At 61.7% G+C, this 27,665-nt stretch overlaps 3 protein-coding genes across 9 annotated transcripts; 2 read left to right on the forward strand and 1 right to left on the reverse strand.

Annotated features, from left to right (window-relative positions):
* The first annotated feature begins 5,494 nt into the window (after nucleotides 1-5,494).
* Nucleotides 5,495-7,354, forward strand: LKAAEAR1 (LKAAEAR motif containing 1). Of its 3 annotated transcripts, none has more exons than XM_049650405.1 (5): nucleotides 5,495-5,557; nucleotides 6,185-6,289; nucleotides 6,449-6,850; nucleotides 7,038-7,160; nucleotides 7,256-7,354. In XM_049650405.1, exons 3-5 carry the CDS (start codon nucleotides 6,461-6,463, stop codon nucleotides 7,313-7,315), a joined length of 573 nt encoding a protein of 190 aa, XP_049506362.1. In that variant the 5' UTR covers nucleotides 5,495-5,557; nucleotides 6,185-6,289; nucleotides 6,449-6,460; the 3' UTR covers nucleotides 7,316-7,354. The 3 variants fall into 3 exon arrangements, with proteins under 3 accessions (XP_049506362.1, XP_049506361.1, XP_049506359.1); XM_049650404.1 differs by having other exon boundaries at nucleotides 5,513-5,566; XM_049650402.1 differs by lacking the exon at nucleotides 5,495-5,557 and adding an exon at nucleotides 5,573-5,714.
* A 3,571-nt stretch (nucleotides 7,355-10,925) lies between these two features.
* RGS19 (regulator of G protein signaling 19) lies at nucleotides 10,926-17,186 on the forward strand. 5 transcript variants are annotated; one of them, XM_049650409.1, is made up of 6 exons: nucleotides 11,113-11,152; nucleotides 14,183-14,280; nucleotides 14,449-14,570; nucleotides 15,902-15,976; nucleotides 16,060-16,294; nucleotides 16,384-17,186. In XM_049650409.1, exons 2-6 carry the CDS (start codon nucleotides 14,251-14,253, stop codon nucleotides 16,573-16,575), a joined length of 654 nt encoding a protein of 217 aa, XP_049506366.1. In that variant the 5' UTR covers nucleotides 11,113-11,152; nucleotides 14,183-14,250; the 3' UTR covers nucleotides 16,576-17,186. The 5 variants fall into 5 exon arrangements, with proteins under 5 accessions (XP_049506369.1, XP_049506366.1, XP_049506367.1 ...); XM_049650408.1 differs by lacking the exon at nucleotides 11,113-11,152 and adding an exon at nucleotides 11,239-11,737; XM_049650412.1 differs by lacking the exon at nucleotides 14,183-14,280 and having other exon boundaries at nucleotides 10,926-11,152.
* Nucleotides 17,187-17,897: 711 nt separating this feature from the next.
* Nucleotides 17,898-26,407, reverse strand: TCEA2 (transcription elongation factor A2). The gene is made up of 10 exons (XM_049650407.1): nucleotides 26,165-26,407; nucleotides 23,060-23,122; nucleotides 22,631-22,736; nucleotides 21,475-21,565; nucleotides 20,158-20,288; nucleotides 19,822-19,878; nucleotides 19,206-19,360; nucleotides 18,989-19,135; nucleotides 18,307-18,378; nucleotides 17,898-18,113 (listed from the first exon to the last, which is right to left on the reverse strand). The coding sequence occupies exons 1-10, from the start codon at nucleotides 26,234-26,236 to the stop codon at nucleotides 18,105-18,107; spliced, it is 903 nt and encodes a 300-aa protein (XP_049506364.1). The 5' UTR covers nucleotides 26,237-26,407; the 3' UTR covers nucleotides 17,898-18,104.
* Between the last annotated feature and the right edge of the window lie 1,258 nt (nucleotides 26,408-27,665).

Here is a 27,665-nt window from a genome sequence, read left to right on the forward strand (position 1 = left end):
CAGGCCCCACACTGGATGGGGAGAGACCAAAGGACCAGGACACACACTTAGAGATGAATGACAGACGGGTTCCGACACACGGACACAGGAACTGAGCCGGGGCACAGACATACACACAAGGACGCACGGGGACTCGGGGACGGGCACGGGGGACAGACACAGAGACACGGGACAGAGACAGAGTGGACACACGGGATGGAGACACAGGTAGGTGCACACACAGACTGGGACACAGACATGGGGGCTTGTCTCACACACAGAGACACTGCCTCGGACAGGCTCAGACCAGCCTCGGTCTGCACTCTTTGCCCAGAACAGCACCCTCAGCTGGGCTCCGGGGGAACTGAGGCACAGCAGGCCAATAGGTAGGTAGGTGGATACACAGTGCCCCCGCCCAGCCAGCCCCAAGCGGATCAGAGCCTTGTAGACAACAAGACGCCTAGACTCTACTGTGGACCCTGTGTCCCTGCTGTGTGCCCCGCACGTCCATCATGAACGCGAGCTCATCCGTCCCCATCATACCGGCTCATTGTCATCAGCATCACCTTCATGCAGACAGGAGCATTAAGCCTCAGAGGTGCGAAGTCACCTGTCGAAGTAGCAGAGACAGGGTTCAAACCCAGATCCACCTGCAGCTTTGAGACACCCCAAGGGCGTCTCGCCACAGCAGGGTCCCAGGGCAACATCTGAGCATCATTCCGTCACAGCCTGGGCCCCCACACCGACGCAGCCAAAGGGCTCCAGTGGGGCTGCCTCCTTCCCAGCCCTGGGGTCACATGTCGTGTGGGAGATCTCTCAGATCAGCTACCAGCCTTGCAATCATGGGGTCATTCTTCCTGCACAGGCTCTACTCACATAGCCCAGACCCTGCTTGGAGCATCCGTCTCCAAGGATGGGGACCTGGTTGCTAGGCGACTGGCAGCAGCGTCGCTAGGATACCTGGCAAATCAGAGAGGACAGGGCAGGCAGATGCCCCAGGACTCAGCATCCTAAGCTGTCCCCCAGGGCTTATCTCTGCATCTTCACTGCGGCTGACTCAGGGACACGTGTGGAGACATGGGGCACACCCACGGGGACACTCAGGACACAGGCTCACGTGCCTGCATGCACACACACAAAGATGCCCAAACAGGCACACGAGTGAACACACAAACACAAGCTCATGCTCAGAAATGCACAGACACCCGCAGGCACAAACACACGGACCACACACGCGTGAACCCACGCCAACGTGCACTCAAGGCACATGAGTAGACGGGACAGAACAGGCAGACACACAGATCAAGGCCTTCAGACACCCAGGGGCCACACACGAGCACCACACTCTTCAGGTGAAGCTTGAAGTATGATCCTGCTGACCTCGGGAGCCCAGCAGGGGCAGGAACCCAAGGAGGCCAGGCTTGGCCTCCCGCAGCCTCCCCCAGCCGGGCTGACCGAGGTCTGAGCAGCCAATCCCAGCCCCTCCTGCCCCCGCTGCCTGCGCCCACCTGCCTGCTCACCGGCCCGCAGAGCTCGTTTCATAATGGCCTCCAGCTGCCTCCCAGCTCCACCACAGACTAGGGGAAGGGAGGGCCATGAGGCTGGTCTGGAAAGGTATCCCGTGAGAGTGCACCCAATGGACCCAGCGCTAAGGACGGCTGGAAGCAGATACCTGGCCCCTCACAGGGATGGTCTCAGCCGAAGGTCAGGCTTGGTCACCTGGCCCGTGGGGGGTCAGGCTGGAATGCTGACTGTACTCCCTGGGTGTGACAGCGGCCCAGCCTTGGACCCTAAAGGGCTCCCACAAAGGGAGCTGGCAGCACCGAGGAAATAGCCCCTGCACAGCCAGGGTAAGACACAGAACACATGTGTCACACATGGGACAGCAGGGGACACGTTATGTGAGACAGCATTGGTATCAAAGCAGGACAACTCACGGGAGCCTGGGTGGCTCAGTCGGTTAAGCGTCTGACTTCAGCTCAGGTCATGATCTCGCGGTCCGTGAGTTTAAGCCCCGCATCGGGCTCTGTGCTGACCACTCGGAGCCTGGAGCCTGTTTCAGATTCTGTGTCTCCCTCTCTCTCTGACCCTCCCCCATTCATGCTCTGTCTCTGTCTCAAAAATAAATAACGTTAAAAAAAAAATTTTAAAGCAGGACAACTCAAACTCACATCATATGCAGGCAAAACAAAACACGCAGGGGCACCAGGGACAGCCCAAGGCATGCGGCTTACGTGAATGACGGCACAGAACGCATGTCCACAAATTATGGTTGTAGCTCCTGGGCTGCACTCAGGAGTCATGGGAATTTGTGGCAGGACCTGGTCCCAGAGAGATTTCCACCCACAAAGTGGGGCGAATGCACCTCACTCTTGCCCAGTGAGTCACAGCCCGGAAACGCCGCTACTCGTGGCCTCGGGCAGGCTCGCCGTCTGCTTCAGTCCATCTCTGGGTGCTTTGCTACCCCTGGGCGCGGCACAGGAATCCAAGCAAAGTCACCAGAGCCTAACAGGGAACAGCTGCCCTCGGGGAATTCAGTTCCCAGGTCATTTGTGCTGTTAAAAAGCGAAAGACCCTCCGGGCACCTGGGGGGCTCAGTCGGTGGAGCAGTTGAGCCTCCGACTTTGGTTCAGGTCACGATCTCACGGTTGGTGAGTTCGAGCCCCGCGTCGAGCTCTGTGCTGACAGCTCAGAGCCTGGAGCCTGCTTCGGATTCTGTCTCTCTCTCTGCCCCTTCCCTGCTCATGCACTGTCTCTGTCTGTTCTCAAAACTGAACAAACGTTAAAAAAAAAATTTTTTTTTTAAGTGAAAGACCCAGGTTCCTGGGTGGCTCAGTTGGTTGAGCATCAGACTTTGGCTCAGATCAGGTCTCAAGGTTTGTGAGTTCAGGCCCCATGCAGGGCTCACTGCTGTCAGCACAGAGCCTGCCTCAGATCTTCTGCCCCTTTCTGCCCCTTCCCCATTTATACTCTCTCAAAAATAAATAAATCCTAAAAAAAATTAAATTAAAAGTGAAAGGACTCTTTCTTTCAAGTTTATCTACTTATTTATTTTGAGAAAGTGCACACCCAAGCAGGGAAGGAGCAGAGAGAGAAGGAGAATCTCAAACAGGTTCCACGCTCAGTGGGGAGCCCGTCGCGGGGCTCAATCCCACAAACCCAGAGATCATGACCTGACCCGAAATCAAGAGTCTGATGCTTAGACTGAGCCACCCAGTGAGCCACCCAGACACCTCCAAGGACATTTTTTTTTTAGTTTATTCATCCATTTTTTTAAAAGAGAAAGAACGTGCATGTGCACACGAGCACAAGCAGGGGAGGGACAGAGAGAGAGAGAGAGAGAGAGAGAGAGAGAGAGGATCCCAAGCAGGCTCCACGCTGATAGTGTGGGACTCGAACCCTCAAACTGTGAGATCATGACCTGAGCCAAGATCAAGAGTCAGATGCTTAACCTACTGAGCCACCCAGGTGCCCCTAAGAAAAAACCAAAATGGAAGGATTTTATCGGTTGTGAGTTTCATCATAATAAATTACTTTGTGTGATTTTAACTTTATAATATTTATATATGGCAACAAAAGAATTGACCTGTACATTTTCAATATAATGTGAAATTTTGTAGTCACTTCACAAGTGTCTTAATTTTTTTTTTGGAGTTTTATTCTCAGGCTTTGGCAGCAGTCAAAATGCTTTTAGATCCCAGCATTCCCATCAGCCCTTGAAAAACAGACGAGTCCTGGGCACAGAAATAGGTGGGAGACACCTACCTGGTGGCCTCGCACAGCTACTGGGCCCTAGACACTTGGGGATCCCCGTCCCACCCCCCCTTCCCGCCCCCCTCCCCAGGAAACTGCAGGGCGTGCAGAGGAGGAGCCCGAAGAAGCTGCTTTCAGGAATATGAGCTGTGTAGGCACCAAGCCCTCCAAGGATTAGGGAGGAGGGGTATCAAAGGTTTTCAGTCCTACAAAAACAGAGGGAAAGTTACAAGTCCCTTCTTGCAGGAGAGCAGCTCCCACTGGCCCCATAAACCCCCCTCCACTGCCAGAAGCCAGCAAGTAACTCCCCTTCTGCGAATGCTCCTGGCCCAGACCTGGGAAGCTGAGAGGAGAGCCAAGATCCCCGTCTCACAGCACTCACCAGGGTGGGAGCACAGAGGTGAACCTGAGGCAGCCCCTGCCTGACTGTGGGTATCCGGGAGGACTGCCTGGAGGAAGTGGCCTGCTACGTCAGACTCCCTAAGCCGTTGCTGCTTCTGGATCCCAGAGGCCTGTGTCTTCAACAAGCCCCAAGGCTGGTGCTGAATCCCAAGGCCCAGACCACACCCCAAAGGCACGTGCTGGGCAGGAAGGGGCAGCACCCCAGGAACAGCTTGTGCAAAGCCTTGGGGGCCAGAAGGATGGACAGTCATTCCATGGAGCTTGGGGCTGGTGCAGGCTCTGATGTACAGGGGCACAAAGTCATAGTTTACCCTTTCACCAGGAAGCCAGAGGAAGCTCCCAAAAACAAGGTGAACCGTCAACACCCTCCTGCACAAAGGCCAGGTCTCAGCTGAGACCCCATCCCCAGGACAGTTCCCACCTCAGGGCTGCAGGTCCTGAACCCCCAAAAAGGCATCATCATCCTTGGCACACAACCGTGAATGAAGGGGAGAGTTGTGCATGCACCATAACGAATTGTGGACTTAATGCAACAATTTTGGCCTAATGTAGCACCAGCACATGAATTAATGAGTTCTAAAGGGTTTTTTTTTTTTAATGTTTTTATTTATTTTTTGAGAGAGAGAGAGAGAGCAGGGACTGAGGATCCGAAGTGGGCTCTGTGCTGACAGCAGAGAGCCCCATGCAGGGCTCAAACTCACCAACTGTGAGTGAAGTCAGATGCTTAACCCACTGAGCCACCCAGGGGCCCCTCAATTAATGAATTCTAGAATAAACTGATGAGTGCATGCATGAGTTATAGAATTAATAAATTGAGAAGTGAGTTAGTTATGAAATATGATGACACTAACAAATACATTACAGAAATATAGGACCCAGGACCCAGAAGTTTAGAGTTCGGGAAAACCTGGCTCCGGTCTTGCGGGACCCCTGAGACTCCAAACTTGACCTGGAAGAGGGTAGGTGTCCTCCTGAGCTCTGCCCCAGTTTCCCTTCCCTGTGAACGACAGTGGCGGTGAGAGCCCTTTTGGGTCCAGCAGCGGAGAACGCGTATCAGACAGGAAGGTCTCATTGCTACGCCCTCTGCCCCCAAAGCCACTCCCCAGAGACTTCTCCAGCCTGGAAGCTGGGACCACAGCTCCCAGAAGAGTACGTTTGGGGCTCCCAGAAAGGAAAGAAAGGGCACCCGGGCTGGAAAAACTGGCGGTCACCTCCTCGGGTCTGCTGCAGGGATTTCGCCCGTCGGATGTGGGCGCCCTCCAAGCACCTGGATCCTGACTCTGCCGGTGCCCCTCCCTCCCCAGGGGCAGGCCCGCCCCCGCCGTGCAGGGGGAGGGCGGGACTCCCGGTTGCCAGGCAACCGCGTCAACAAGTCCAGGAGAGTCAGGGCTCAGTTGGAGGCTCAGACCCCGGAAGGCGGAAAGTATGGGGTGTACGGATGGGGGACAAGAGCCGGCCCCTCGACCAATGTAGCAAGAATGAGTTGGGGGAGGGTGATGGCCTCCGGCAAATGCCGTGTTGTGTGGCTGTGCCTGCGGCCCACAGTGGGCCAGAACCTGGCCCAGGGTCCGGGGCCTGAGGTGCTGTGGGCTCGGAAGGAAGAAGTCCTGCAGGGCTGAACCAGGCCCCCTGGGCGTTCCCCTCTCCTCTCTCGTGGGCCCTCCCCGCCCTATCACCTCCGTGGGCTCTGCTTTCATCTAGACCCAGCAGGGGACAGGCTAGGAAGACAGGGTTCCCCCCAAACACGTCCAGGGCAGCAACTGTCCAAGTTGCTTTCGGCCTCCCACAGACACACACCTCCCAGAAGGACATGAGTCCTCTGCCCAGGGCAAAACGGAAGCCCACGGACTCTCATCTCCAGCCCCTAACACTAAGGCCGAGTAGAGCAACCCGCCCCCCCCCCTCCCGGGGTTGCAGTGCGGGAGCGGGGGGAGACTGGGGGTTTGCCGACTGACCGTCAACCACAGACATGGGGGACTGGGGCACACTGAGGGTCCCAGAATTGTGGGGAAGGGCCTGCCAAGCTTAACATGTTCTCTACCCTGGGTAGGGCCCCAGGTCTCCGCATTTTCTCAGTGGACAGAGAACCAGCCGGTGGGCAGGAAGGGAATTTCCTGAAACTCAGCGGATCAGAAATGTCTGGTTGACAGCAGGGGTAAGGAGGACGGGTGCTAGGCCCGCGCAGAGGTGCTGAGTCTGCAGACGCAGGACCTAAGGCCAGCTGCGGGGAATCTAGAAGGGCCAGAGCTGGGAGCGCACGGGGGGGGGGGGGGGGGGGGGCGGGTGCCGGGGGGACCCCCTCTTCCCTCGGCAGAGCGGGTCGAGCATGCAGTCGCCAGCAGAGAAGGAGGCCGGGCTCCGGGGCCCGCGGGAGCGAACCGGAAAGGGGTCCCTTGAGGAACGCGCCCGGGGGGCGCCCGCGGCGCAGCCCCCCAAGCCAGGGTGGGCCCTGACGCTGGAGGAGCTGGCGGCCATGAGCCCCGCGCAGCGTCACCGCCACCTGCTCTTCGGTGACCAGCTTGAGGACGTGGGCGCGGCCGCCTCTATCTTCCCGCGCGAGTCAGTGGAGCTGGGGAGCCGTATGCCCGACCCGCGTGCGTGGACGCAGTCACCGGAGCCGCCCGGCGTGCGCCAGGACCGGCTCCTCGGCGTCCTCAAGGCAGCCGAGGCCCGGGGACGAATCCGCGCCTTGCGGCTGCGCTACATCCGCATGCGGGTGAGGCTCGGGGCCGGAAGGAAGGGGCGCGCAGGCGAGAGGGTTGCGGGGCGGGGAGGGGACACCAGCCCGTGTGCCCCGAGGAAAGGGGTGGGGGTGGGGGGCGCCCTGCAGGAGGCGGCGGGCGGAGCTAGGGCAAAACATCGCGGAGGCTTGGAGACCCGAACCCCCGCCCCGCGACCCGCAGGCGGAGGAGATCTCGCTCCTCACCTGGCAGCAGAAGTCCGCGCGCGCCGCCATCCGGCTGGAGCTGTTCCTACCGCCGCAGCTGAAGCCCACGCGGATCCCGGACCCCCTGGATCGTCAAGAGGTGCCCACAAGCCCGGGAGGGGGTGGAGCGCGGGGGGGGGGGTGCATCCCGGCCCGCGTCCCCGCACACCTGGCCCCAGCCGCTCTCGCCCACAGAGGAGGCGCGTGGAGACCATCCTGGAGGAGAAAGTTGACGGCAGCGTCTTCCCACGTTGACGCGGCCCCACCCTTCCACATAAAGTTCTCACGGTTCAAGCTCCGCCTGGTCATTAAGCCCCCTCTCTCCAGGTTCCCCGGGGAGGGAGGCGGGGGGGGGGGGGGGGGCGGGTGTGGATGCCGCCTTCTCTGCGTCCGATGTCACAGACATCGGGAGACACAGAGTGGGGCCCCTCCAACAAAGTAGAAGTGTGCAAGTGGCCAGGCGTCAGATCAGCAGAGGACACTGATGATCCCTCAAGCCCTGGGGCTGTCCCCATCCGGCAACCTGGTGCCCTGCAAGTCTGTGAGAGCCCCCAGTCTGAGGGGACAGGAGTAAGAATCTGATGGGGAACGGTCACACCTCCAGAATAAGAGCAACCTCAGGGAGAAAGTGGGGCCCAAGTGGGACCCCGGGTTGGAGGTCATTCCATCAGGGATCAGAGAGGAGGGTGGCCTTCTGGTCAGGGAGAGTGACTGCACAAGCCAAAGGTGGTCTTTGGAACCAGCCGCCCAGGAGGCCCTCCAGAGGACGGAGACTGGGGAACGGGAGACCCCCTCAGGGAGGCCTGCACTACCCCACAGAAAACCACCTTACCATCCTGAATGACCTCTTCAGTTCTGCTCGATCCCCCTTACGCCGCGCGCACACACACACGCGCGCGCACACACACACACACACACACACACGCGCGCGCGCGCGCATACGGGAAGGAACCCCCCCCCCCCCCCCCGTGTCCCATTCTGACAAACCCACTTCCTGCAAACCCTCTGGACTCTGAAGAGTCTCCCAAGTTTCTGGATATGTCTCCCCTTAGAGAGCTTACTCTTCTCCCAGACACAAGCTCTTTGTAGAGCCTGGAACTTGGCCACCTTTCCTTTTTCTTCCCTCCTGGTCCCTAGCACGCTCCAGAGGTGGAGGCTGAAAGATTTCAGACAGGTCATGTCTGAGTGGGCCTCCCGCTGAGTGGGCCCACAGCAAAGAACTGATCCTGGGGGGGGGGGGGGTCATGCTTTACCTGCAGAGGTCAGAGCAGGGTCCAACAAGGACTCCTGCTCAGTGGTGGTCAGTGCCCCTCCCTGACCCGGCTCAGGACGGGGACCTAGCCTCATGGGGATGCGGGCCCTCTGAGCCCTCAGCAAGCCCTTCTCCCCCTGCACCTGACCCTTCACCCATTCTAGGCTGTTGCTGCCCTGGCCTTGATCCAAGCCCAGAACTGTGTGTGGAAGCTGGCTTCTGTGGCAGCTCTGGGAGGGAGGGGAGGGCTGTGTGTGGCAGCTGTGGGTGGGGGCTGATCTTTAGGCAGAGAGGGGGAAGGAGAAACAGGGGAAGAGAAGGTGGCTTGGGCTGAGGACAGAGATCTCTGTCCAGGAGTGGTGGCCACTTACACCCGGACACGAACGAGGAGGCTGACAGCCAGCCCTGACTCCCCTGGCCAAGCCCCCTTGTGATATGGACCAAAGCATCCTGTCCCTTGGGGATGTGCTGATCACCTAGGATGATTTCCTCTGCTTGGTAAACACGTATTTCATTTCGTCACTTGTCTGAGTCTCCATTTCTTTATCTTTAAAATAGAGATCTGGAGGGTCTCACCGGGCTGTGAGTGAACACAGTGAGTGCCCCATAAGGGTATGGTCACTCTGCATCAGGCAAACACAAGAGGACAGAGGCACAAGATAGACACACAAAGCCCTGAGAAGACCAGCAAGAGGGTGGCCTCACAGGTAGCTCTGCATCGAGCTGGCACGGGGCGGGGGGTGGGGGGGTGGGGGGATCGCTGCACCAGGGAAGGGGCCCTAGCTCTGCAGAGGAATCCAGGGAAAGTGGCTGAGGACATTTCTGCCGGGCCCAGAAGAGGCTTCTGCTATGGGAGAGTGCAGCATGTGGGCCAGGACTCAATGTCCTGGGGACTGTAAGGGATCAGGTTGGTCCTGGAGCTGGGATCCTGCTCATGCTCTGGACAGCGAGTGCTGGGTTCAAGTCCCATATCCACCATTATCTGCTGCATGGCTTTGAACCAGTTCTTTCCCAGCCCATCTGGATCCCTCCCATGGAATATGGGGCACTCTCTGTTGAGACAGGCTCACCGGAGGAGGTGCAGGAGACCCAGAAAGGCCAGGGCAAGGGGAAAAGAGTGCACAGCCAAGTGGCCAGAGGAGGTACAGTGTATGGAGGGCCGGGAGGGCAGAGACGGTGTAGAGTGGCATGAGTGCAGGGAGAAGCGTGTGACCCCACACTTGGTCAGCTGCCCCACACATCTCTCAGGAGGTGGGTGGACACTCCACACCAAACACTGTGGGATCGGTGTGGCTGTGTGACACTGACCAGGTGCTGACCTGTCCTTGTAGGACCTACCTCTCAGGACTGTTACCTAGGTTAAATAAGAAGCTTCTGGCCTCTGGCCTCCCCTGGCCAGCCCGTCAGCCAGCTAGCTCTGTGGCCATGCCGGCCGAGGCCTCTGGGCACACAGCGTCAAGAGGCACCCCAGCCTCCAGGGCCCCTCTCGCCTCCCTGACCTTGTGCCACCCTCTCCTCCAGCGCGGCCCCCACTCTCCCAGGCCCCTGCACTGCTGTCCTGCCAACACCGTCCTTTGCTGAAGGACACCCCCCTCCTCGGCTGTATGGCTCTCCTTAGCCCTCCTCACCTCTCACCCAGTCTGCCAGTCTGTTTCTTGTCTGCTCCAGGGCTGGCCTATCTGACTTACTGTTAGGTGCCACTGCCTGGCGCACAGGGAGCACCCAGATGATCGCCGAATGAAGAGCACATACAAAATCTCCACTTCCTTTTACATCTTGAAGAAGAGTTCTGAAAAGCGTGTGCATATCGGCTTGTGCAATTGGAAGGCATTTTGTGAGCGGGACCCGGGCATCAGGAACTGACCAAGCTGAGTCCCTGCACTGGGGACAGGAGATGCACATGGTCCAAGGCCAGGGGGACGCAGACACTCTGCAGCCCATTTCCAGAGCATCGTCAGGGCTGCTCTGGCACTGGCCCAAAGCATGCCAGGATAAGAAATTTAACTGACAGCTGTAACAGAGCATAAAATATCAGGAGAGTCAGCCAAAGAGAAGGGACAGGGCATTCGTTGCAAAAGGGAGGGTGTGGCTTTAAGCTTGAGGACATCTCAGGGCAACTGGAGGGGTTGGAAAAGACTCAGGCCCCACAGACAGGAACATTTGGTGACTCCAGATGTAGGAACCCATACCGCCAGTATCCACCAGCACCGGGGAACAGGACGCCCCCTTTCTTGGGAAGGCCCCTAGAACCCTGTGCCGGTGAGCTCTTAACCCCACTTTACAGGCCACAGCACATAGTCGCAGGGAGGCCAGGCCTGGGCCTGGAGGAACCACTATACAGTCCTTTCCAGCCTGGCAAGGAGCATATAGGACCGTAGGGTCTTAAGGGCTCTTGTGCCCAGGCACTGGACCAGAGTCTCAGGGGCACCCACAAGAATGGCAAAGCTGGACTGGCCCCCCTGAACAGAGTGGAGGACACGACCACACCCCCATCTACTGCAGTGCCAGCTCAGGCCGCCCTGTGTCCAGAGGCCCCATCATTAGCACCTCGTCTCCACGGGCCACCCTCAGCGACGGTGGGCACCTGGGTGCCCCGCCGAATCTAACGGGACGTGGGGAGGGGGCGGGTGGGGAGCAAGGCCAGCCGAGCGCGGGGCGGGGCGCGCCTGGCAGGGCGGGCCGGGCGCCTCCCCGCGCGAGGAAGTCCCGGCCCCGCGCTTTGGGGAAGTGCAGCCGAGGCGCCTGCGCACTGCACCCTGCGCCCCCTCCCCGACTATCGGGCCGGACCTCGGGGCGCGCGGGCCGGCGGCGGCGGCGCGAGCGGCTCGGGAGCGCGGCCGGTGAGTGCGCGCGCGCGGCGCCGAGGACGGCGGCCCTGCCCCTCCCGACCTGGGGCCCGGGGGCCGTCCCGGGCGGGAGCCTCAGGACCCGGCACCCCGATCCGCACCCCCACGGACTCCAGCCGCGGGGTCCACGTGGACCCTGGGCCGCGGCGGGACGGGAGCCAGTTCCCCGCGCGTGGGGGAGGGGGCGCTGCAAACCGGTTCCCCTTTTTCTGCAGCTCAAAGCCTGGGGAAGTGATTGCTCAAAGGGGAGGGGGGGGCCGGAAGAACCCAGGTTTCCGCGTCTCCCGCCCCCCGCCCAGCCTGTTGGGGAGGGGCCGAGGCGGGACACCCTGTCCGTCCCCACCCCTGCCCCCTTGGATCTGGCAGCCACTCACCCTGCGAGGCGCAGGGGAGGCACTGCGCCCCCGGCCCCAGCTGATCTGGGGCTCCCGGCGCCGGCCTCCCTCCAGAACGCCGCAGGAGTACCTCCTGCCGTCTGACTTGAGTCCCGGCTGCTGCAGTGCACGCCCCTTCGGCAGCCAGGGTGGGGCCCAGAGGGAACCTGGCTTCTCCCGCCCCCACCTCGCCTTTGGGTCGATGGTGAGTGGGGCGCCATGGCGAGTTCCTTGAGGTAGGGGTGGGGGCGTCAGAGCCTGGAGGAAGGGGCCCCTGAAGGAGACAAGCTCTACCAGGCCAGACCTTGCCAGCAGAGAGAGGAAGAGAAAGAGAAATGGGTCGCCCCCACCTCTGCAGTGGGGGCAAGGGTCACCAGGCTTAGGAAGACCTGGCCAGCCTTGGAGGAGCCAGGCAGGGGCTCCCCCACCAGCTGAACGGGGGTAGCCTAGGAAAGGTGCTGAGTACCATCAGAAGCAGGGAATGGAGCCCCTTTGTCCACCCTCCTCCCAAAGGTTATGGCATTTTTTTCTGGGATTGTCACATTTTCTTATTCTTTTTTTGGACTGGGCGGGCTCGGGGACGTTCTTTTTCCTTCTGTGGAGCAGAGTAGCAGCCGCTCCCAAGGGAGCCTCTCTGTCCCCAGAGGCCAGGCTTGCTGCCTGTCCAGCCCCTCCCATCCCAGACTTGGGGGCCAGAGCCTAAGGGGCTGGGAAATGCCAGCAAAATGCCAGGATGAGGGAGGGGCAGGGACCCTAGTTCAGGCCTTATGTGACCTCGGGGGGGGGGGGGGGGGGGGGGGGGGGGGGGGGGAAACAGGTGGCCCCAGTTAGCCTCAGGAAGGTGCAGGGAGCCAGGCCCAGGCCTGCAGCTAGGAGAGAAGACATTGACCCCAAAGTCAGCCTCCAGCCTCAGAGCCCCTAGCACGTGGGCCTGCACCCTCGGACAGGGCCCCTCCTCCAATTCAGAGCCAAGCCTTCGGGTGCTAGGGAGTGGAGTGGGGACAGAGCCCTGCCCCCACTCACGGTGGGTGGGGGCGCAGAGGAGGAAGAGCAGTTTTCTGCCTGGCTACCAGACCTCAGAAGTTGCCACACCCCTTCCCTTCCCTTCCCTTCTTCCCTTCCCTTCCCTAGAAGCTTGACCCCTGAGGGAAAGGCAAGCTGTGAGGCTGCTGCTTCCCCATCTGCTCACTGGGAGTCTGTGGGACCCTAGACTTTACCCTAGTTCTGGGGCAGGGCAGGGCCTCGGCATCCCCGCACCCGGGAGGAAAGGGGGCCCTAAGCAGTGCCTACCTCGGGCACTGCCGCCTCAGATCGCCGCTCACATGCAGTCCTAGCGTCTCTGTTCCCAGAGCTGCCTGACCTGATTCTGCTGTGATGCCTACCCTAGAGCGTCCGCCTCCCCCTACCCTGGGAGACCCCAAGATGGGCCAAACAAGGGAAAAAAGACCACAAGCTGAGGGAGGGGGGCAGCAGGGAGGATGGTAGTTAAAAGAGAAAATAAAGTGAAAGCAAGTCATGAGGCTCCTGGCCACCAAGATGGGGGTGTGGGGGTGGGACTGGACGGCTCAGGGGGGCCCTTGTCAGCTGTGCAGGGGAGCACCCCAGGCCCTGGGGGTCCTCACCTAGGCCAAGAAGGACACAGGCAAATGCAGTGGTGGAAAGGCATCTAAGACTGCTCCCCAAGGGCACTGATGGGCCACCCTGGCATGGATGCTGGGATCTATGGTTGGCCTCCCCTGGGGTGGGGGTGGGGGTGGGGGGATCAGACTCCTAACCCTGACTTGAGGCTTTGGTGCCCAGTGCCCCCTGCGCGCCCTCCCCATGAAACACGGGTGTGGACGCCGAGATGGAGGCTGGCCCTCACCCCCTCCAGGGACCCCGCATCTCTGACAGCCCAGCCCATTGCTGTCCCCCCCCGCTCCCCTCCCCCACCGGCACACCAGGCCCGGTTGCCTTCGGCAGCCTGGCAGGGGAGGGGGAAGGGAGGCCGGGAGACCCTGGGTGTGGTAAGGTGCCAGCTAGGGTTGGGGTGCCCGGGGCAGCGCCCAGGACCAAGAAGCCACAGGCCCCCAGGCCCTCCTCACCCTTGCCCCGCTGCATTCCCACACCCTCAGAAAATCCTGCCCCAGTCAGATCCTTCACGCTGGAGGCCTAGTCAGCTGCAGACATGTTGGAACCCCCCCGGGGCCACCTGGCAAATCTGGACTCCTAGTGGGGAGCAATCCTCCTGCAGAAAACCCAGAACGGAGGGAGCTGAGGAAGGGGGTCTGAATGTCTGACCGCTACCCTTACGCGTTAACCTGACAGCCCCAGACTCTTGGGGGCCCCCAGCCCCTTGGGAGGGGCCAGGAGCCGGAAACCAAGAAAGAGGAACCCAGACTTCCGGCTTCCCAGGGACAGAGCAAATGGGGGTGTCCCGGAACCTTCTGTGGAGATCTCGTCTGGGGCCCCCCCTCACTGCCCCTGCCCCTGCTCACAGCCCTGGTGTAGGCTGGGGGCAGAGGTAGGAGCCTGAACAGAGTGGTCTAAAGCGGGCGGCTGCTCCCCCCAGGGCTCCTGGAAGGAGGGAGAGACTCTCAGGACCCCTTCTAGGGGACAGTGGAGACTGTGGTCTCAGGTTCTCAGGGAGAACCTCCACCTCTCTTCTCAGACTCTCAGGCTGTGGTGAGGGTCCCGGAGCCAGCACCACGGAGCCGGGGCGGCCTCCACCACCCACCCATGCCCACCCCGCATGAGACTGAGAAGCAGGTGCACCACCTACACCCCTGTCTCTGCCCCCCTTTGTGGGATCGGGGGCGGGAGAGACCCTTGAACACCTGGGAGGCCGGGAGGGCGACCACCGAGGGGAGTCAGGGAAGAGGTGTGTGCGGGGCCCTGGGTTCTGGCCTGGAGCTGAGGAAGCCCCCATCTCACCAGCACATAGGGCCAGAGGAGGCAGACCAGCCCCCCTCGATGTCCAGTCATGACGCGGCCCCCCCGGCTGCCCCCAGCCGCAACCCCTGCTGCTTGTGCTGGTGTTGCTGTTGCGGCTGTTCCTGGTACGTGGGGATGGGGGTGGGGGGGGGGGGGGGGGTAATACAGGAGGGGACTGAGCAAGGAAGGTGGGCTGAGCAGACATAAGGCCCGGGGTCCTGCCGCTGGCCCCTCGGATGGGTTCTGAGGGGTCACCTGAAGGCAGGACGCCTCTGCTGCCCATAGCTCTCTACAGGGGTTGTTGGGCCCTGGTGACCCGTCGCCGCTGCCCCGACCCCTCTGTACGTGTGACTTTCGTGCCTGGTGTGTGCCTGAGGGTGTGTCCATGTGCAGGCACCTGGCCGACCCACATGTGTGCGCACTCATTTGTCCGCTTACTCAGCACATGCTTATATGAGGCCGCTGTGATCCAGCCTAAGCTGGCCCTGGGCACTTACAGAAGAACAAGACAGAAGCAGGTCCTACAGACTGTTAGGCGGGGGGACACTGGGCAGAGACTCGGCCCAGGGATGACAGGGACAGGCTTCCAGAGCGGCCATGCCAGAGGGCAGCTGTGGGGCCTCCCCGTGCTAACGGGCTTCTCTAGTGTGGAGAAGCTCTTGGGAGTTTTCACGCCTTGCAGAGGCCTGGTCCTATTCAGGCTTCCAGCCTGTGGCTGTTGAGTGGCCAGCGCCGTGGACCCAAAGGGGGATCTGCTGACCAGTGAGCAATTCCGGCCCGAGGCGGGAGGAGAGGGGCAGCCTGAGGGCAGAGGTGGGAGGCCATGAAGAATTAGGACGCACCGAGAATTGGGCTTCGGGGGTCAAGGGAGAGTTTGGGGTCTAGCAGGCAGGGGAAGGGAAGAGGGCAGGTCTGTCTGGATGTTTGGGTTTGAGATGTCCGTTAGACATTTCACTGGCCCTACAGAGATCTGGCTGGAGGCATGGATATGGGAGCCAGCACTGACGCAGTGAGGAGCCAAGGGAGGGAAGAAGGCTCCCTGGGGAGAATCTGCAGTCACACTTGCAGGCTGGGGCTTTCCTACTGCATCAGCTGGGGCCTCTGGGAGAAAGGAGTCGGGGCTGAGGTCGGGCCAGGAAGGGAGGGGCACACCAGGAATCTGTGAAGTCCCAAAGGCTACAAGACGGTAAAGGTCTCCCCAGCACCGGTGAAACTGCCTTGGCCCCAGGGGAGAGACCGGAGGGAGGGGCGAAGGGCAGCCCGTGCAGACACTCCTTCCCTGGAGGGTGTGAAGGGAGCAGACGCCAGGGCTGCCTACCTGCAGGGGGCTGACACCCGGCCGAGAGCCCCCAGGCCACACATGCCTGTGGAACACATCTGTGTGTGTGTGTGCGCGCGCGCGCGCCAAGACCACGTGTGCCAAGGAGGCCAGCGCCACCTTTCCCTCTGCGGTTAGGAACGAAGAGCGGCGGCGAGCGTGGCGGGCCTCCCGGGAGAACAAGCTGCAGCCCCTCCCCAGCTGCGAGGCGTGGTAGGTGTGGCCAGCCGTGCGCGCGCGCGTGTCCGGGGGGCGGGGGCGCGCGCCTGACCTGGCCTGGCGGGGAATGCCCACAGCGCCACGCCAAGCCCGGAGGAGGTGCGGAGCTGGGCGCAGTCGTTCGACAAGCTGATGCACAGCCCGGCGGGCCGAAGCGTGTTCCGGGAGTTCCTGCGCACCGAGTACAGCGAGGAGAACATGCTCTTCTGGCTGGCCTGCGAGGAGCTCAAGGCCGAGGCCAACCAGCACGTGGTGGATGAGAAAGCCAGGCTCATCTATGAGGACTACGTGTCCATCCTGTCCCCCAAGGAGGTGCACCGCCTTGTGGACCAGGGCTGGGGGCGGGGGCGGGGGTGGGGGGGCGCCTCCTGAGCCCCTGACGGTGGCATCCTGTCCCACAGGTGAGCCTGGACTCCCGAGTGCGGGAAGGCATTAACAAGAAGATGCAGGAGCCTTCGGCGCACACATTCGACGATGCGCAGCTGCAGATCTACACCCTCATGCACCGGGACTCCTACCCGCGCTTCCTCAGCTCCCCCACCTACCGTGCCCTGCTGTTCCAGGGAAGCTCCCAGTCCTCCAACGAGGCCTAGGCTGCCCACCACAGCGGCACAGACGTGGGACCCCTCTGGTGGGCACAGACTCGGTTACCGGCACCAGTGTGCGTCCGCGGATGTCCGGCACACCAGCGGGGCCCAGCACCCCTGAGGGCAGTCCCAGACAGGAGCCCCTCTCTACCCCGGGGACCTGGGACCCGGAGGTCCTGCTGAGGGGAGGCGAGAGGGCCTCTTGACAGCAGGCAGTCTCTCCCCAAAAAGCTCCCCACGGGGCTCCTGCGTGGGGAGAGGGAGACCTCCCACGGGGTCTGGTGGACCCACCGGCCTCACTTAGGCCTCCTCCCCAAGCAGCCAGGGACCTTGAGAAATGCCTTTGGTGGGCAGTAGAGCCTCTGTGTGTCTAGTTGTGACAGGAGGAGACAGACCCTCTAATTCAAGCTGTCTGCGCCCGGATCAGACCCAGAACCTCAGAACTAGGCTCAAGGCAACAGGAGCCAGTTTCTTTTTTATATTTCCATTAATTTTAAACCTGGAAACATGTCCTTACTGTATTTTATCAAAAAAATGAAAAAGATGTTTTCATATTTATCTCCATTCCTTCTCCATCCAAAATAGGATCTTTTATTGAAGATATTTTTAAAGCAAAAGTCTCTCCTTTCTTTCCACATTTGGGGGTGGGAGATTAGAGAATGAATTGCCCCAAACCCAGAGCAGGGAGCAGCGGGCTCCAAGGACACCTGGCCCCGGTGGGCAGCTGTGCTCAGCCTTGCCCTTGGGACGGTGCCATGCCCCCTGGCAAGGGCGACCCCCACAGCGTCTCGCCAAAGCTAGGGTTGGGCAAGGCATGTGCTTGCCAACCTGTTCCCTACATTTCTGGGAGGCAGAACATTTCAAACCTGCAGCAGATCCAGGAAACTGAGACTCCGGCCCAGAGTCCACCCAATCCACTCCATCGGATTGGAGCAGACGATCATGGACGGCTTGGAGACCCAGACTTAGCCTCCTGCCCACGAGCCCTGGGCCCTGAGCTACAGTGGCTGGGGAGGCTCATGGGACCCTGGATCCTCTGTGTCCTAAGGCCCCCTCCCACCTGCACATGCTTATGCTGTGCGCCCCTGCACCTGTCCCTCCTCCATGGGCACACACAGGCAGGAATCTGGGTCCCTCCTGGGATCACCAGGCCCCTCCGAAGGCCAGCGGGCTCTTCCCTCCACCTCTGTTCCACTAGGGCCAAACCTAAGTGTCACCTGATCCCAGGGAGGAGGGCCGTCCCCAGTGGTGGGGGGGGCAAGGGCGGCCCAGGTCACAGCCCAAGACCGTGCGTGGCCCACCAGAAGCAAGGGCCAGGAACAACACCATGGCAAAAAGGAACATTTAATAATTTGGGGGAAAGAGGAAGAAAGGTGTACTGCAGGCAGGGTGGGGGGCAGGGTGCACAGCCCTCTGAGGAAGTCCAGGTAGGCACAGGGCAGGTCTCCAGAAGCTATGTCTGTCGACAGAGGACGCGGGGAAGGCCATGGCCAACGCTGGGCACGGCCCAAGGCTTCAGACATGTCAACGAGGGCTCAGCAGAACTGCAGCAGACGGGAGAGGCGTCAACCACGCAGCCTCCGTGACCCCCGCAGGGCGAGAGTCAGGGCTGGGATCTCCACCCACCTTGTCTCAAGTCCCGGGAGGCTGGCTGGGCATAGCTGTCCCCCATTTCACATCACACAGATCCCACACAGGCTGGAGACACCCGCGTCCAGAGAAGGCTCACCCACCTACCTTCCAGCGGTTTCCACACTCATTACAGACGACAAAGGTGGTCATGGGCTCATCAGAGCTGCGGGTCTGCACCTGTGAGAGCCCCCCCACCCCAGGCCCAGGGATCAGTCACTCAGCAAGAGGCCCCAAGCAGCAAGTCTTCCATCAAGTGACAACTTGGGGAGGCTACCCATGCCCTCGGGTAGGGGCGGTATGGCAGCACCCAGGCCCCTGTGGGTGACCTGTGCTGAGGCTGCGCCAGTAACTCCAACCCTCCGGCCACCCCAACCCTTCTCCCGTTACCAGGGACCCCTGACATGTCCCGAGGTCCACATCAGTGTCCACCTCCACGGGCCTGAGCACAGTCCTGTGGCCACCGCCAGGCAGCCTACCCCACCCACTCCCTTGCCAGTGCAACGTTCCTCGCGGCCCCTCCGTGCTGGATGAGGCCAGCGCCCCCCAACGTTAGTGCCCAGAGCGAACCACCACCTGAGACGCTGCTTACTGGGGACCAGGGTTGCTGGCAAGGAGGAGGTCCCAAAGGTGGCCATCCCTCTCCCCGGCCCAGTCAGTACACATTCACAGCGCATGTGTCCGGACCCAAGTGCAGTCCCCGCCCCACAGAACTGGGGGCAGGTGCGGGCACCCCTCTTGCTGCCCTCAGGTCCCTGGGACCCCGGGAGGACGGCTAGCGGCAGCTCACCTGCGTGTAAGTACAGCTCTTCTTCTTGCACTTCCCACAGGTGAAGAGGTCTGTCTGCGTGCCCCCCGTGCGGGCCATCTGGTGCTCTCGGATGGCCTCCTTGGTCATCGCCTTCCGAATCTCCTTCAGCTCGTCGCTGGCCATCTCCTGGGCAAGAAGCCGTGTACTTACCCACTGCTCACAGGGGTGGCCCCCGCATCCCTCCCGCAGGACTCACCTCTGACGTCATCACAGCGATCTGCTGGGGTGTTATGGCACCGCATAACACGTTCCGCCGCAGGTCGGGGTTCTTAGCGTCCTTGAGGTTGGAGATGCGGCTCCGCACACGGTTTTTATACTTCATGTCCGTGTTCCCCACGTCCCGGAAGATACGTGCAGGTGTTTAAGGACCTATCCAGAGGCCAGTGCTTCTGCCTTCCACCCACCCCCTCGGGCCAGCCGAAGGAGGCCAGTGAGGGCCTCCTCGTGGGGGCCCTGTCGGGGTAGGGGCTGGGAGGGGAAGGGGAGCCCAGCAACTCAGTACCCACCCACACCGGGCACCGAGGGGAAGGGCTGCCGGGCGGGGCCGCCACCAGACCCCCCCCCCCCCCACCGCCGTGGCTAAGGCCCAGCTGCAGGTTCAAAGCCCCAGTGACCCCCGCCCCACCAGCAGGCAGAATCCATCCCTCAGCAGGTCTGGGGAGGGCCCTCCTGGTCAAGACGGGTGAGCCCACCCAACTGACCGACCACCCGGTGAGGGCACTGGGGTGGTGGCCCCCAGGGGAAGCGGGGCCCGGCTGGCCTCACAGCTCGACCAGAAAGCCCCAGATCCCAAACCCCTGCGCAAAGGATATATTCCTCAATCTGGGCCGACAGGCCCTCGCAGTCTGCACCGACGGCCGTGTGATCATCTGCAAGAAGCAGCTCTGACTAGCCGCCCCTCTGGCTCCACCACCTCCAGCCTGCCCCGCACCTGACGCCCAGGATCCGGGTGCTCTGGTGACCCCAGAGACCCCCTGCTCCCCACACCCGGGGTCAGCTGCAACGGCTAGGGGAGAGGGCTGTCCCCCAGGACCCTCTAAACTCAGGCCGCTGTGGGCAGGCAGAGTCCGGGCCACCCCGGAAGTCTGGGTGCGTATTAGGAGTCAGGACCCCCAGGCAGGCTGTGCAGCGCCCGCCAGGGCACTCACGGTCTGTCTGCAGGGCGGCGGTCAACAGCTCACGGCACTTGTTGCGCACGGCATCACAGGTGACCGGCACCGGGGGAAACGTGGTGATCCTCGGGGCCGATGGCATCCTGGGCAGTTCTGGCCTCTTGCGGCTGGAGAAAGACAGGCCCGCTCGGGCCACGTATACCCCCATGACACACCGGCCCCACCAGGAAAGCCAGCAATACAGCCACAATCCCCCCCATCCTGGTCGCTCTACCTTGACAGCAGCCCATGGTCCTGCCCGCCTGCAGTCCAGCCCCCCATGCCCCCATGCCCTCTGCCTAGTTGGTCAGAGGCGGTAAAGCCAACTGGGTGGGGTGTACTCCTCCGACGAGGGCACGATTGGGACCGCATCACCTGTAACGGTCTCCACCCTCCAGGAGGCCGGATGCAGGGCCACGCTGCTCAAGACCAGCTGCCATTTCAGGGAGAGGCAGATGGTGTTGGTGGCTGCCCGAGACCACGGATGGCCGTGCCCAGCGCAGATGCCCCTCGAGCCGCTGGGCACTCCCTACAAGCTACCTGACGACCAGGTTGCATCCACCAAGCCCTCTCTCCTCACAGCCCTGCATCTTGTGACCCTGTGGCCCCCAGGTTAAGTCAGTGGGAGCAGGGGCCTCCTGGAGGAAAAACAACACGTGCAGGGGGGAGCAGACGAACCCACGGTCCTGCAACCACGCTATAAATCCAGAGCTCAGCCCTTCCTGGCCCCCGGCCCCTTCTGCCCAGTGGGGTCAAACGCAAAGCAGCCTATTGGCCACAGCCCACCCCCAGAGGACCCCCAGTCTCCATGACTGCCCTCTCTGGGGTGGCAGCAGCGAGACCTCAGTGCCCCCAGAACTCGCATCATGCTGCAGGCTGGGGCACCCAAGGGAAAAAGAGTCCAGAAGCAAAGTGACACCAGGCTGAGGGGGATTGGCCAGAGTGGGCCAGTGAGAACCAGACCCAGGACGTGGATGTGCAGCTGGGGCGGAGGGGTGGCACAGCCCCCCCCCCCCCCACAGGCCTGTTCAGGACACGTAGCAGCTCCGTGCAGCCAGGTGGACACAGCCTCACCTCTCAGACGCTTGGGGCTAGAAAGACAGCGTCCAGAGGAGCTTTGGAAGAGAAGTGTGCAGCAAGAGGCCGACCAGGCCGGGTTCCCTGGGGAAAGTCCCTTCCAAGGAACCGAAAGGGCTGATGCCTTCGTATGACCTCAGCAGACCCAGGGCACAGGGAAACCAGCACCTTCATCTGCCGAGCACGGGGCACCCAGAGGGCAGGAGGGTGTGCACCTGCCTTCCAGATGCACGCTACCTGGGATCCTGGGCCTCAGGGGCCTCCTTCGAGGACGATGCGGGCAGAGGTCCACCCCTCCTCTGCTCCCTGGCTTTGGCGTCTGAAGCATCTGCGGGTGCCAGGAAAGGGGGAGGCTGGCTAGGGAGAGGCAGAGCCAGAGGGGAGGCCCAGGCCAGGGAAGGGAGCGGATCACCACCAAGACATAGCCTTAGCCAGACCACCAGCCCTAGGCCACCAACCCGAACCCCACCGGGGCCCCTAGCTGCTGAGCCTTCCACAACTGGGGCCCTCTGTCCTCCCCGCTCAGAAGGTCCCAAGACAGCCCCCACCCCCTCTTTCCTACCCCCCTCCTCAAACAGGCCACCTGTAAGGTTTCTCTGGGGTCTACCCCACTGCCCATCCAGGCAGGGAGGACTGCCATCTGCCCAAAGTGACCCTTGAGTATGGAGCCCCCCAAGTGACAGCCCCCACAGATGAAGCATGATGAGGCATGGTCATTCCTCAACTGGGCCTTGGGGGTCACAGAGAACTGCCATCCACTGAGCACGACCCCACAAGGTTCCTGAAACCCTAGCCTGTGCTGGGGACCGGCCCACGGGATAAGGAGCAGCCCCCACACCACCAGGAGAAACACACTTGTCCAACACGTGGGCTAATGGCCACGCGGGAGTAGAAGAGACCCATTTCGCAAGGGTTTGGATAGAGCCCAGGAGAGGCTGGGAAGGTGGGGAGTGGAGGAGGGGGGCCTCAGGGTCCCAAAGTCGGCATCTCTGCAACCCCCAGTCACCCTGTGCTGAGTGGCTGTGCCCCCTCTCCTCTCCCCTTGCCCCCCAAACCTTCTCCCCTCTTCCTCTCCCCCCACATCTCCTCCAGCTCCTTGCCCTCTAGCTGCCCTGACACCTCTCAGTGTGACCACCTGCCTGTGCCAGGTCCCTGCAGGGCCCCTCAGCCACCCTCAATGCAGTCCTGCTCCTATCTTGAACTTTCTTTTCTCCTTGCTCTACATGGAACGCCTCTCCCCCCAGCCCCAAGCCTTCCTGGACCTGTTCTGTCACACCCCCGCTCCCAGGTGGCCCTGGCTCAGGGACAGCACTGCCAGCACCCTACACAGTGCTGACCAGCGCTTCTCAGGGTTCCCCTTGCCCCAGCTCTCAGCCTGCTGCTGGACCCGCACCCAGGAGCTTCTTCCAGGACTTGATGAGCGACTTGGCCAGCGCGATGACCCCCTCATCAGAACTCTGCTTCCGCAGGGCGTTGACGGACATGCCGACGCGCGTAGACTGCAAGGCAAGCAGCCTGAGCTGAGGGGCAGCAGTCAGACCCTTCTCGCAGACCCTCCTAGGCTCCCACAGGGCAGGGGGTGGGGACCAGCTTGTGAGGTGGACGGCCTTTCCGAGGGTTACTGTCCCATGTGGAACCCAGGAACCTCGGCAAGGAACGGGGTGGGTTATCTTTGGATTCCCCTTTGTCTTCCTCAGCAACAAAGGCAGGGACGGTCTCTTCTGGGACAGACACCTGTGCCAACCAAGGCCCAGGGCATGGGCCAGGAAGCCCTGCCAGGTGCCCAGGAGCTGTCCCGGGCAGGAGGCACGCAGGGCCCTACCTGCAGCAGGTGCAGCGTGACGGGCATGGCCTTCAGCTCCCGCAGCAGGTCCATGGCTCCCTCCTGGAAGGAGAAGGGGGACCTTCATAAATGACTTCAAGGTCTTGGTGGGATGATCCCACCTCCTCCTACACACAAGGGTAGGGGGGCACAAACAGTGACAACTGGAGATCCACCTGTGGTCAGGTGCCCAGGGAGGGTCAGGACGAGAAGGAAAGCGTCTTTGTACACTCAATCCCAGCATTTTGGGTCACTGACCAAACCATGGCTACGGGAAACACCGTCAAGGACCTCAGCCCCTCTCTGGCAGCAGTGCCACACCTAGGTGCAGGTGTGGGGCCCCCGGGGTACTCACTGTCCTGTCCGGTCTCAGGACAGGTGGATTGGCAGCATACCCTGAGGTGGCCCCCCTACCCGCTCAGAGGGGGCGACCCAAGCAAGGTCAGTGTCCCCTGCTGAGGCCAAACGCTCTACTCCCACACCTACACCATATCCAGGTTCAAGTCCTGTGGCCTCGCCCTTCATCAATCCCTCCAGGTCTTGCCTGAACCCTCAGGCCAGCCACCTTTCCCACCTTGCCCCCTCCCACCCCACAGCTTTGTTTCTTCAAAGCTCTCTCCCATGCCAATGCCATGCCCAAATGGGCCATTCTCTCCACTCGAGGCTCAGCTTAATGTTCAAGTGTGCCAAGTTGCTTGCCCCAGGGCCTTTGCACCTGCTGCCCCCGCTGCCATAGAAATACCTCCCAAATAGCTACAGGTTTGTACTCTCCCGCCTTCAAAAGTTTGTTCAGATGACACCTTCTTGGCAAGACCTCTTCTACTAAACATTGAAATCACAACCCATGCAACACCCCCATCCTCCTCCCCTGCTTTGCTCTCTTCCACAGATGCTTCACTTTTTAACACACCGCTGTGTTTTAATGTATGGGTCTCTCCCTTGACATGAAGGGGACAGAAGTAACCTGACCAGCCACCCAAGATTGAGAGCGCCCCATGTCCTGCAGCACAGGCCGTGGGAAGGGCTGGCCCCACTCCCAGCCGCCCCCCGGCCCCCCCACCCGCCCACAATCTGGGTGGCACCTCTGTTCTGCAGCCCCCTCCCTGTCACCCCCAGCGGGCTCTGCCCCTCGGCCTGTGCAGAGTCCAGCCCTGAGGTGATCTCCTCAGGGAAGGAAGATGGTTGTCAGAGCCGAGGACACAGTGCTGCTCACTGATCATTTTCCCTGAGACAGAGCCTTGGGCTGTGTAAGGTCAGTTTCTTGTGGGCTCCAGACCAGAGGCATAAACACAATTCCCATCATGGCTCCCAAATCCCCAAGAAGCCTCACAGGGACTAGAACCGCCGCTGGCTCTCACTGCCCATGCCACAGCACCCCCAAACCCCTTAGACTGCCTTCCCAGTCTAGAGGGTGGTCGACACCCCCTCTTCAATCTCCCCTGGAGCTTCTATTCACGCTGTGGCCGTGCTTTCGACCTGCATACACCCTCCTCCCAGCTCTACCTGGCCCCAACCAGCCCTCCATGGGTTCTATAACCCATCTCTGTCCCCACCTGGGGGGTGCTGTCTCCTTCAAGAGAGGAAGCAGCTTCTTTCTCTGGTCATCTCTGGAAACAGCTAAAGATTGTTCCCACACCCTTGCTCTGTGCTGCCCACGGCCTCCCAGGGGTATGAAGACAATGTGTGTGGAGGGGGTGCTGCTTGCTGGATGAATGAATGAGTGGGAGCCAGCCACCCCTCTGGCCCCAGTGTAGACCCCTGTCCAGAACCTGGTCACCGGGGACCCAGGACGAGCCTGCTTAATCCCAAAAACCACCCGAAGCACCAGTGCAGGCGGACAGCCCTGGGGCGGCTGTGCAGGCATCTCAGGCCCGTGACTGAGCCTCCTCCACCACCTCCCTATTCTTAGTCTGCAGGGGAGGGCAGGTTGTGTTTATTCAGCCTCTCGGGAAGCCAGCCAGGACCCCTCCCAACATCCTAAAGGCAGGTGCCACCCACGAAGGATGCTTCCATGTGAGGGTACACAGGTTGCCAAAATCTCAAAGCTGAAGACGAGCTGCAATTGGAACCCCATCTACCTGCTTCCTCTTAGGGATCATGACACAGCCTCCTACAAAGGCTCACTGACCACAGGACAACAGAGGCCGGGCAGCATAGTGAGCACAGCTGGCGGGGGCGGGGGGCTCTAGCACCAAAGCACTCCCAGGCCAGGCTCACCAGACCTCCCAAGGGTCTTAAGCAGGGGTCTCTACATATCTACCCACTCCCCAGTTGCTGCTGGCTGAGTCCTGGCTAAGGAAGGGAAAGAATTTATTAGGGAAATCTGGTTCTTGTAGGGCAGGGACAGATACAGAGGAAAGGGGGGGCCTCTCCACCAGGAAAGGCCTCTGGCCCGCTTGTGAAGGGGTATGAGGGCCACAACCCCAGGCCCAACAGAGTTAAGCGCTGTAGCTCCAGGAGAAAAGGGGGTCCAATCTCACACTCCAAACTCTTGCACACTGAGAAAGGATGTGGGAGACCTAGGGTGGGGCAGAGGGCTCTGAGTCGGAATGGGGGGGGGGGGGGGGGAAGCTGTCTGCGGAGAGTCCTGAGAGCGAGAGGGAAACTGTGAGGATGCCCAGGCTGAGAAGGAGGAAGGCAAGGGGGGGGGGGGGGGGGGGGGGGGGGCAGCCAATAAGAAAGGTCTGAACGGGCTGGGGACTCCGCAAGGCCTGAGGGGCGGGACCGAGGAATGCTTCCGCTGGCCGGCCCTGGTAGGGGTGGGGTGGGGGAGTCCGGAGTTAGGGGGCAAGTAAGGAGACGGGTCTCAGGTCTGCGGGATCTCAGCCTGGTAGCTGGGGTCTGAGTCCAGAGAGGGCGGCTCCAGGGACAAGGTCCAGGCCCGACTGCGGCCTCTGCCGTGGGTGCGGGAGTGAAGGGCAGGGCTGGCCCAGGGCAGGGGTCTCGGCCACCGACGGGGGTCTCCCCGCGTCCCGGGAGTCTCTGCTGGGGCGGGGTCTCGTCCTGCCCCTCGGGTGGTCTCCCCGACCCTGAAGGGGGCTCGGCAGGCTCGGCAGGGGTCGGCGGGGCGGGGGTCCCGGGGTCCTGGCGGCCCGCGCCCCTCACCGCACTCTTCTTGGTCACCATCTTGTCCAGCCTCCGGGCGATCCGCGCAATCTCCTCTTCTTTGCCCATCATCGACACGGGGGCAGGGCCCCCAGCGCCCGCCGCGCCAGCCTCAGCCTCCGGGCCTAGACCCCCTGCCCCGGCCGTCGTCGCCTCCCGCACCCGTCGCAGCCGACGCAGCCCAGCCGCGGGCGGGAGACCCTCCGTTCAAACCCCCGGCCCCCGCGGCCGCCGCGCTGCATCCTGGGACATGTAGTTCTCGCGGCCGCCCGCCTCGCGCGCGCTCCCCACGCGCTGAACCACAACTCCCAGAAACCATGCGGCTCGGCATGGCTTCCTGGGGAGTGTAGTCCTGACGCGGGCCGTCGCCGAAGGACGACGGGCCCGGAGGACTCACAATCCCACGAGCCCCCGCGCGAGGCGGTTAGCCGGCGGAGGGCGCTGCGGTAGCGCGAGGCCAGAACGTGAGTCCCGGCCCCTGCGCGACCCCGAGGAAGTCCCACCCCGGCCCTCCGCCCGGGAGCTGCCCGGGGTCCAGATACGTGGGACCCACAAAGGCACCTTGGGGTCCGTCCCCTATCTCCATCCGCTTCGAACGCTCCTCTTCCACCTTCGGCCGTCCGGGGACAGCCGGACCCGGCGGGAGACCCCCCCCCCCCGACCCCACCCCACCCCCAAGCCTGCGCGGACCCCCTGCGCTCTCTGGCCTGGATTCTGGCCCCTGAGCCCTGGTGCGGGGCGCCCGGAGGTGGGAGGGAGCAGTAGCCGGATGCAGGGTTTGGAAGAAGCCGGGGCTGCGGTTCAGAAGGTGCCGGGGGACTTGGGAGAGGCCGCTTGGGCAAGGCTCCTGCCTCAGGAGTCAGCTACCGGCTGTGAATCCCGGGCTCTGCCCTTGAGACCAGTCGTTAACCGCTGTGCGCCTCGGTCTTCCCATCTGTGAAACGAAGATGGTAACATTGTCTGCCTCAGAGGGCTGCTCTCAGGACGATGTGAGTTGGTACAAATCATGCGTTGAGAACAACAGATCAGGGGACACAGCGTGAGCAGTTCAGTGGTCACCTTTGCTGCTGGAGGTCCCTGGGAGTGGCCACACGGTACTCAAGTCGGAGGGATGGCGCTGGCAGTGAGAGGGCTGGGGAGGGGCAGAGCTCGCATCCCCTCCAGATGTCTGCCCCTTCCTCAGTGATGCAGATGCTGAGTGGTTTGCCGGACAGGGCACAGTTCTAGGGCGAGGGTAGAAGCCAGAGAACTGACGTCTATAGTGTTGTGGGCCCCACATTCGCTAAATTTCAGACCAGGTAATTGTGAGACCAGGTGCCTGGGTGACTCAGTCGGTTAACCTTCTGACTCTTGATTTCAGCTCAGGTCATGGTGTCCCTCTGTTGTCAGATCAAGCCCCGCGTCTGGCTCCATGGTGAGTGTGGAGCCTGCTTGGGATTCGGTCTCTCCCTCTCTCTCTGCCTCTCCCCTGCTCGTTTGCATGTGCTCTGTCTCTGTCTCA

This window comes from Panthera uncia, assembly GCF_023721935.1.
Source record: "Panthera uncia isolate 11264 chromosome A3 unlocalized genomic scaffold, Puncia_PCG_1.0 HiC_scaffold_11, whole genome shotgun sequence".
Lineage (NCBI taxonomy): Eukaryota > Metazoa > Chordata > Mammalia > Carnivora > Felidae > Panthera > Panthera uncia.

Coding starts and splice junctions, on each gene's coding strand:
- TCEA2 (XM_049650407.1), bottom strand. CDS start 26,236: ATGATGGGCAAAGAAGAGGAGATTGCGCGGATCGCCCGGAGGCTGGAC. Junction 23,123..26,164: donor TGGTGACCAAGAAGAGTGCG/GTGAGGGGCGCG, acceptor TTCTCCTTCCAG/GAGGGAGCCATGGACCTGCT. Junction 20,289..21,474: donor CCTGAGGCCCAGGATCCCAG/GTAGCGTGCATC, acceptor GTCTTTCTCCAG/CCGCAAGAGGCCAGAACTGC.
- RGS19 (XM_049650409.1), top strand. CDS start 14,251: ATGCCCACCCCGCATGAGACTGAGAAGCAG. Junction 14,281..14,448: donor CGCATGAGACTGAGAAGCAG/GTGCACCACCTA, acceptor CCATCTCACCAG/CACATAGGGCCAGAGGAGGC. Junction 14,571..15,901: donor TGCTGTTGCGGCTGTTCCTG/GTACGTGGGGAT, acceptor CTCTGCGGTTAG/GAACGAAGAGCGGCGGCGAG.
- LKAAEAR1 (XM_049650402.1), top strand. CDS start 5,613: ATGAGTTGGGGGAGGGTGATGGCCTCCGGCAAATGCCGTGTTGTGTGG. Junction 6,851..7,037: donor TGCGCTACATCCGCATGCGG/GTGAGGCTCGGG, acceptor CGCGACCCGCAG/GCGGAGGAGATCTCGCTCCT. Junction 7,161..7,255: donor ACCCCCTGGATCGTCAAGAG/GTGCCCACAAGC, acceptor TCTCGCCCACAG/AGGAGGCGCGTGGAGACCAT.